Source organism: Olea europaea, chromosome 12 (genome assembly GCF_002742605.1).
Source record: "Olea europaea var. sylvestris chromosome 12, O_europaea_v1, whole genome shotgun sequence".
In the NCBI taxonomy this organism is placed as follows: domain Eukaryota; kingdom Viridiplantae; phylum Streptophyta; class Magnoliopsida; order Lamiales; family Oleaceae; genus Olea; species Olea europaea.
Genome location: NC_036248.1, coordinates 24,543,928 through 24,553,934, shown reverse-complemented (window position 1 = coordinate 24,553,934; position 10,007 = coordinate 24,543,928). Strand labels below are relative to the sequence as shown.

General features: G+C 31.7%; 1 protein-coding gene across 1 annotated transcript; it reads left to right on the top strand.

Moving 5' to 3' along the window:
- The first annotated feature begins 7,554 nt into the window (after positions 1-7,554).
- Positions 7,555-8,883, top strand: LOC111406158. The gene has a single exon (XM_023035396.1). It carries the CDS (start codon positions 7,632-7,634, stop codon positions 8,643-8,645), a length of 1,014 nt encoding a protein of 337 aa, XP_022891164.1. The 5' UTR covers positions 7,555-7,631; the 3' UTR covers positions 8,646-8,883.
- Positions 8,884-10,007: the final 1,124 nt, after the last annotated feature.

Genomic DNA, 10,007 nt, shown 5'->3' with positions numbered 1-10,007 from the left:
TTAGGTAAAAAATCTTTTGATCCTTTAAAAGATGTCATGTGAGTTGTTTATTATTCGACCCATCATTATAACTTATGGATATCTAAGTCAATTATGTCAAAGTATGTAACTTTTTGGGTCAACGAGCTTCTGACTCGTGACGATATTTGATTCAACCATTTTTAAATATATAATACATGTCAAGTGGGAGTGCATGAAGTTTTTCCTTTAATTGCTTCTGACGAGATATAAAAAAAAGTTATGTAAGATATTCAACAATATTTTCTTGCATCATCTCAATATGATATCCATTGAAGTGGATATCTTTAAAATTAAGTAAATTTCATCTAAATTTAAGCTCTTCCAAATCCTTCAACGATTTTTGATACATCTGATATCGTATTAACATTATTTTTTTTATAATATTATGTCCAAAAAATATTTTTTTGTCTTGAAAAATGGTTTGTGTAGTTACACTATCAATCAAGCAGGTATCTTGACAATCCATCATAAATTATCAATATAACAAAAATAGATATATTTAAAAATTTTGAATTTAAATTTAAGAGGGTAAACATTATTCAATACTGTGAAATTAACGAAGCATAATAATGTTTCAAATTTTGCGAAAAGTATAAATATATTTCAAACTAAATTTCTAAATAAAAGGAAAATACTAGAGACATAGAAAATAAGCTAATCTATTTTTTTCTATTACATTACCCCCAATCAAATGGTCAATATTTTCGTTTGGATCAGCAAAGAAATCGGACACTTTCAAATGAGTCACATCAATTGGGTCATCATAATTATCAAAATTTCTTTCCACTTTTCCCTTTCCCTTGATTGATTTTTGGTAAGGATTCACAAAATATTTTGCCATGCGATAGATACATGTCTAGTTCCCCTTCAGTCTACATCTAAAGCAGCTTTCTTCGTATTCCTTTTAAGATGTGCTACTTTCATTTGCTTTGTACATTTTAAAATTGTTGCCTTGTTACTAATAGCTTTGTTGATTATTTCATCCATAATTTATTCCATGTGTATATCCACGTCCTTGTCTTGATATTGCATTTGCTTCAGACAATACAGTATCATTTGCTTCAAGCAATGGTACGATATCATTAGAATAACCCATGATATTTTTATCAACAGTTCATTATTTTGTTCAGCAACAAGCAGGCAAGATATGAGTTTTGAGTACTTTTTGAAATCACGCTCACGATATTGTTGTTGCATACTATTTGCTTCAGGCAATGGTACAGAACCAGTTGGACGTAATCCATGATTTTTTTATCAACAGTTCATTATTTTATTCAGCCACAAGCAGGCAAAATATGAGTTTTGAGTACTTTTTGAAACAACTCTCACGATATTGCTATTGCAGGAATACATTCGATATGTGAAATGTGAAAAGTTTTCTCTAATAAATCTTTATCAGTGATTTTCTCCACACAAAGTTAATTTTGAACATATTCTGAACAGTTCAATAATAGTTTTGAAGTTTTGTAAAAGAAAGTGCATTCACCAGCAAGCTTTGAGGAGGATTATAGTCTCTGATGATTAAATTTCTCAGTTAGTTTTCTCCAAAAAGCCTGTAAATCTTTTTCAGTAAAATATTAAATTTTCAATCTATTATGAAGATGATGATGAAAGAATATGAGTGCTTTTACATGATCTTGCTGAGATTTTTTGTTTCTTTCTTTTATTGTCTCTCCCAAACCTTTTGAAATAAAATAGATATCAATATCGTGTACCCATGATAGATAATTTTTACCAAATATATCAAGTGCAGCAAACTTAAGTTTTGTGATGTTTGCTATTTGATTAACTATACAATAAAGCAAAAGAAAATACAAATAGTTTCGAAAAATATGATTAAAAATTATATCACATAATAATTAACCAAGTAATCAATGCCAATATGACATGAGTTATATGTTTCCTTTCAAGGATAAACACTAATTAAAAAAATAATATATCCTTTGAAAGATGTGCTACTTTACATTGTATTTTACCATTGCTTATTCAAAAGCAATATGTTAATATTCTTCTAATATATTGAAAAATATAATTAATGTTCTTCAGGAGTAAATAATACTCTTCAAAAATATTAATTATAATGTTGTGTTATTTCAAGAACAACAATAAATTATTTATAAAAGACAGATCAATGATTAATATTATTCTGAAATATTATTCATAAAGTTGTGCTACTTTAAGAGCAACAAAATGATAAATATTAATTTAAAATTTATAAAAAAAATCTAAAAATTATTAACCAAGTTAAAGACACAAAGGATATTTAACAATCATCAAGTATATATTTTGCTAAAATTGAGGAGAATAAAAATTAAAATAATTATGTAATGCACACATTAAATAAATTAGATAATCACATGCAAAATTAAGTTACTATATTTTAATCATGCAAGTTGTATAAATATGGCAATATGCAATCTGTGAGATGAATGCGTATATGGTATAATAACAAATATACTATTAAAAATCAATTGACCTTGTGTGTGGGAATGAACAGTGATATAATAGTGTTTGATTTGACATTGTACCAAAAATCATTTATCATATATATTTACTTTATTAGAGGAAGAAAGGTATGAGAGAGAGAGAGAGAGAGAGAGAAAAATATGGATGTGCAAATATATATAAAATTTACACAAATTGACATGTAAACCAACGCAATGATGGTAGATACAAGCGGGCGGCATGATTTACTGCAAAGCAGTTGTGAGGATTTAATGTAACATTTGTACCGTGATTACAGCTACCAAGGATAGAAAAAACTGGTTATATTTGTCCAAATAAAAAAATTATATGTTACCAAACTAATTTTGTTACACGTGATAAATGATTATGCTTAAAAATTACTACATTCACTAGAGTTTGAAGAATTAAGTTTTCGCGCTAATAACGTGTTATGAAAAAAGAAAAGAGAAAAAATAAAAAGAAGTCAATAAACTTGTGTGTATTTTTTTAAGAACCAAAGTCCTATATTTATAAGACAGAATTAGGGATATAAGGGTAATAATTTATAAGGCTGCAGGGATACAATTGTCATTCACTGATAAATTATAATAAACTTACTATTTACATTATAGTCTCATTTAGGGTTGGGCAAATCTCCCGTACCGAACCGAACTCGAATTGAATTCGACGGTTCTTGTAAAATTAAATACCCGAAAGGGTATCTGAATTGAGAATCGACGGGTACGATTCGATTCTCGGTTCTAGACCAAGAACCGAAAAACCAAATAAGAACCGAATCTTTCTAATTTTTTTTATATTGAATAAATCAAATTATTTTAATTTTAATTTTTTCTCAGCAAATTAGCGATTTCTAAATCCAAATTTTTGGCCCAATAATTTGTTTCATTTCTAATTTTTTAATTTTTGGCCCAATAATTTGTTTCATTTCTAATTTTTTAATTTTTGGCCTAATTACCCATTTTATTGTTTCATTTCTTAGCTAGGCAAGATCAAATCCATTAAATAACCCTAAACACCAATACTAAAGTGCATAACGTTGTCTCGACTCTCGCACTCCCTCTCGCAGCCTTGCTAATAATCCAAAACCTATACAATTATCGGCCGACACTATGACCTCCGATCGAAACTGTGACCTTCGTCAACTGAAGCTTTGATCGTAGCGATCATTTGACCAAAGTAGTTTACCAGTCTCTGACATTCCAAAACCATTGAATGTATCATTAGTTGTATTTATATAATGTTGTTATAAATGTTAAAAAATTTAATTATAGTACAGAATCGAACGGAACCGAACCCGAACGGTTCCATAATTATATTTGGACTCGACGATTCCATTTACTAGATATCCGAAAAGTTCGATTCGGTTTAGAACCCGCGCCCACGCCTATTCTCATTTGAATGAATGGAAATAATAAAATGAATTATCAAAAATTATTAAAAAAATGAATGTGTAAGTAAATGGAGTAACCGTCCCGTCCCGCCTTGCCTTAAACGAGTAATGGAGCTAGAAAATGCCTGACAGGCAAGGTTGGAAAGCCCTTCCTCCCCGAACCCATCCCGTTGTGAACCCTATCCTGAAATTAATACTAAGTTGTTCGAAGCCGCCCGCCAAAGGATGAAGTGATGAGATACCACCTCGGGCTATGTGATGTTAAAACTTATTTTTGAATACATGGTTGAGTTTCTAACTGAACGCAAATTATTTTGATTATATTTGTCTGTGACTTTAAAGTAACGACCACTTTTGAATAATAAATTGTTCGTACGAAGTTTGACTTGTGAATTTACAAATAATTATTTTTGTTTGGCAATTTATTTTGAATTTTTTTTTAAATTTATTTTCAATCAGACTTTTAAATTACGTGGATTCATAATTTTTATTTTTAATTTTACTTTTAAATCATACGCTCTCAAAAAATTATTTTGTAGTATTTTTTACTACAAGATAATCTCTTTCAAACAAATATTAAGGGCCCGTCTGGTAGAGATTATTACTCCACAAGAATTGATTTTCCAGTCACATCACAATGGCCCACTGTCAGGCAACAACGTGCATGGCCTTGTAAAAATTTGCCAAAGTGACCATTTTGTCTTGGAGTTCATTATTTATCTTTCCTCATTTTGTCATGTAAATTGACCGAGAATTTTGCAGTCATTATGACATCAACTCAATTCCCAACCACAACAATGTGGTGCATGGGCCCACATAATTTGCCTAACACAAGTCCGTATTTGACAGGGAAAAAATTCCTTCTTTGTGCTGCCAGAGCGCTAATTGAAGGAAAAAAATATTTACAACTATATCTGGAAGTTCGTCGTCGGGTGTTTGTAGGGAGAGAAATATGCGAAATGTGAGGTGCCGATGCAAGGAAAAGGGGGAGAAAATCTTGGCAGTTGAGAGTGTGTAATGACGGGGGTAATATTGGAAAAATGGAGTAAATGGCCTGTTGTTGTACTGCAAAGATGTCAGAACATTTCCATTAAAAAATTGTCCAATGGTGCAATTTTTGATCAGCAACGGTCCAAATTCAGCTTAAAATCACAGCCAGACAGGGCCTAAGTAGTCTAGGCACCATATTTTTACAAGTGAATTTAGCCCATTTTTGGTGCTCATTGTTTTAAAACTCTTTTTGCCACATGATCATTTTTAACTACGTATTCACACAATAAAATATCATGCACATACATTTTTACTAATTTTTAATCATACATTCTCCAAAATATACTATTCAAAACTCTTTTTTCTTTAAATAATGGGCACCAAAGGTGCCTTAAAAGTGTGTTGTACTCGAGGCAAGTTCCATTGATCACTCAACTAGGGCTACACAAAAAAATCATGAAATCGCAAATCAAATCGAAACCATTAATTTGAAACTGTTGATTCAGGTCCACATGGACCCGTGGTTTTTTTCCTCAAATTGAACCAAGCTGTTTTAAAATGGTTTAGTTTAGCTTTGATTTTAAAAAATCGCACAAAATCAAACTGAACTGCTTTTTAATTTTTTAATTAAAGCATTAATTTTATTAACTTAAAACTTTTACAGTTTTCACTTTTGAGAAAAAAGATACCAATTTAGCAATACAAATTACAACCAGTTCATTGAAATAATAATAGAAAGTAAATTATATTCATCACCAAACCCACGAACTTTCACCCAAACGCATACAATTGATTCCACAGGTACTGGGGGCCTATGGTTTATCAAGTTTAGAACACATGTCCTCATGCAATATCTAAATTAAACTAAAATTATTTCAAAATCATATAAAATGAAAAAAACATATATTTTCAACAATCCAAATCATAAACTATGGCTGCAAATCACGTCCAAAGTTTTAGAAGTATTAACATAAACTTTCATTTCCCTAACATTTGATGATTGTTGGTCACTGTTGAAAGAATCGCTAGTTGCCTTTTTCCCGTTAGTTTACTAATTTCTACTTGAATCGTCTCTTTCTCTCTTATCTTTCAGTAGATCTCAAATTCTCGTTCAAACCATTTTTTGTTGTTATTTTATTTGTTGTTTTTAAACTTATTATACATATGTGAATTGTGGTTTGGATAGAAAAATGATTATTTGTGTGTCTAGATAATTAATGAACTTGTTTGTGATTTGAAAAGAATGAAAGATATAACATATTGATTGTATGAAAATGTTAAAGTTTCTCTAACTAGTGCTACTACTTTCATAAAGTAATTAGAAAATAAAATTCTTCAATTTTCAATAAGTCGAAACTCTATCAATCTTTGTATATCTGAATATATATCCATTCAATTTCTACTTAACATCTCACTAGTAAGATGAAAAGAGTTTTAACCAAATTATAATAGCGGAATGTGATTCTACCGTTACCAACCACAACGTGACGGTATGAAAGTCAAACAAGAAAATGTAGATAAACATGAAGAAATATGTATTTGTTTTATTTACATTTTTTAGCAATCAACTTTGAAAATAATTTATTCATGGGTTTCATGATAAATATGAATGTAATTTAACGTTATTAGTTATCGTTTAAACTTATATGTTAACATAAGTTAAATATATTACTATAATGTCGATAGGTAAACTGCGGATTAAAATCTAACTAAACCACAAATTATGATTTGGTTTAGTTTGGTTCGAAAAATAAAATGGTTTTGTTAGGTGTGGAAGAATTTCAAATTGCATAAAATGATTTGAATTAAAAATATAGCACAAACCAAACCGCGTTCACCCCTACACTCAACTAACAAATTGGTCAAACCTCCACAATTTGGATTAGAGAAAATTGTAATTGAGGTCCTCAACCTTTGTAATAAATGCAAAATGGGTTTCCAGCCTTCATATTTGGACAACCCCTCATCATTCTCTGAAAATTATAGTAGAATATATCCCTGACTAATGCAAATGGAATCACACGTTCTCAGAAAATTATTTTCAACTACAAAACGATCTTTCAAACAAATATTAAGTACATTAGGAACCATAGTTTTACAAGTGGATTTAAAAGTGAGTTTTACTCAAGGCAAGTTCCATTGGTCACTCAATTAGCAAAATGGTCAAACCTCCACAGTTTGGGTTAGGATAAATTGTAATTGAGGTCCTCAATCTTCGTAATTAATGCAAATGAATTTCCAACCTTAATATTTGGACAACCCCTCCTCTAGAATATATCCCTAAATAATGCAAATGGAATCCGTGACATGCTCAACCTTTTTGAAAGTCAAATGCTTTCGAAGTTTCAATTTGAATATTTATTATTACAATCAAGATCAACAAGTCATTCTACCTATAGTCGCATAAAAAACTATCAATAATCGTTGCGCTCTTACTAATCGAGACCTATTTGCCTCGACAAATTTTTTAGGGTATTCATCTGCAGAGGTTTTACTTCCTCTTCTGATATGGACTTGGAAGTCCTCGGCCAAACAAGCCATTAGATACTAAATTTGAGTGCAAGAAAATAAAAAACAAGACTTAAATAAAAAACAAAGAATAAGAGAAAATTATGCCTTGTTAAGGATGCAAAGAAAATGTTTTTTATTTCTTATTTCTCATTTTTATTTTTATCATCTGACCTAATCCTTTTGTTTATTTCATCAACCGATTGTAAACCATACATCTTTCTACCTGTCTGTCTCTCTCTCTCATCCTGCATCAATGGCGACTCACAGAATCCATGGCCTAAACCTTTGCGGTGTTCTCTCCGAAACAAAGCGCATAATCAGTGCCCACTCTCGCCATTTCTTAGCACTCGCTGTACTTTTCCTTCTTCCCCTCTCTTTTTCCGCTGTTATCTACCCAACTCTTCAAACCACTTTTTCTGAACCCAACTCCTCCGTTCTTTCTCACTTTCACCGATCCGTTTACTTCTTTCTCGATAATACGTTTTCAAATCCGCAAAACCCCCGTCTCTTCCTATTCCCGCTTGTTTACGCTGTTTTCGTTTTTGTTTTCACGCTATTAGCTACGGCTTCCGTCACTTACAGTGCTTTCCACGGGTTTTACGGTAGACCCGTTAAATTGGTTTCATCGCTGAAATCAGTTTTATATTCGGTGCTACCCCTTTTTGTTACTTTTGTTGTTATTGATGTAATTGTGGGTTTGATTGTATTGGGTTTTGGGGCATTTCTGTGTTTGGTGTATAAAGGGGTAAATATTTTGGGGTTCGAAATTGAGTATGAGTCGAATTACTTTTTGGGTTTCACTGTTTTTGTCATGGTTCTGCTTGTGTCCCTTTTGATTTACTTGACGGTGGAGTGGTCATTGGCCTATGTGATTGTGGTGGTGGAATCTAAATGGGGGTTTACACCGTTGAAAAGGAGTGCGCGTTTAATAAAGGGAATGAGATTTGTCGCTTTAGCAGTGATGATGTTATTTGGAATCTTGATAGGGCTTTTTGGAATGGCGGCCTCGTCTTTGGTTCTGAATGCTGGATCAGTTCAAGGAGGGTGGCTTAGCTGGGCTTTTGTATTGCAGACAGTGGTGTACTCTGGTTTTATGACTATATTGATGCTTTACAGTGTTGCTGCACATACCGTGCTGTATATGTACTGTAAGGCCTTGCACGGGGAACTGGCATTCGATATTGCTGAGGAGTTTGCTCGCGAATACGTCAGCTTGCCTTTCGATGATGGGAAGGTTCCTCATGTTGTTTATGTTGTACCCCATTGATAATCTTGAGGTTGGTAGCTTAAATTCTGTCTGAACTCTTATCGTATCTTACCCATGTTTAATAGTACCTATGTTCTTGTGTATGATTATATAGTACAAGAAATATGGAGATCTTAGACTCGTAGATTCTTCTTGTAAAAGAAAATGAACCAGTGATGATGCCATGGCTGTTGAATGTGTATACTTTAGCTTTATTGTGCTTTATTTTAATGGAAAATGAATTACTATCTTTGTATCATAGGGATAAATCAACTAGCTTTTTGCAGTTGGAATTTCTTGAACTGGTATAACTTCAGTTTAATTGAAATTTTTATGGTGATCCTAACGTAATTTTCTTACCAAGCTGGTGAAATGTTATATCAGATGCAAGGTATGTTGATTCGAGTGTTTTTTGGTGAGCAAAGTTCTAATATATGTTGTAGTGAAATAAGAATAAAATCAGCTTTGTCTCTTATGTGGTTGAATGAAATGGAGTTAATATCTCTACTGCATTCTATTCTTGTATCGGTGTGCCTCGTTTATTCACTAGGAAATATCATTGTAATTATCCTTTTAGTTTGATTATCACTATCGGTTAGTATTTAAATCTAAATCTAAATTATTAAATGACCCAATAGATCCTGTAAGAAAATTGTGTACATTGATTCCATTTTGCAGCTTCTTATCATATGGAGAAATGGTGTTGACATGTTAGGATTGTGTCCTTTTTGGCTCTTAAACCATGTTTCATGGCATAGAATTCAACTCATAGGAGATTATTTGAAATTGCATTGAATTTTTTCCAACTATTTACCGGAGCTTTGATTACATGTTGCCGAAAATCGTGCTTATCATTCTAATGAGTTCATATGTATGTTGGGTAAAAGTTGATGCAGCCAAATCTAAGTAAGTCTTCTTGTCAAACCCATCTTCAAATGGAAGTGAATTTTTGAATTTCTTAATAACACATGAAAATCTGTTTTCATCCTCGAACAAGGATAATTTCAGCTATTGAAAAGCACACCTAGAAGGGCAAACTCGAATTTTGAAAAAAAAAAAAAAAAATCAAAATAGCTTTCCCGAAGTATGGAGTTAAATCTCTGCGCCTAAGGTGCGTTGTCTGCTTCGTCAACAGTAATTTAAATTTATTACATTTAGTTGCCTCTTTTTATTTATTTAAATTACATTATTAACAGCAATAGCTGACCCTGCGAGTATTTATTTTTTCTTTTTCCATTCACTTTTTACGCGGTTTCCTCTCTCTAGACAACCATCAACGAATTTTCTCTACATTTTTCTCTCTCAGATCTATAATTTTTGTGGTACTGGAGGGTCAATTTCCATCGGCTTGAATTTGATCTTTTTTTTTTATTCTACTTTAGT

Bases quoted from the DNA above. Each gene is read 5' to 3' on its own strand.
- LOC111406158 (XM_023035396.1), top strand. From the start codon at position 7,632: ATGGCGACTCACAGAATCCATGGCCTAAACCTTTGCGGTGTTCTCTCC.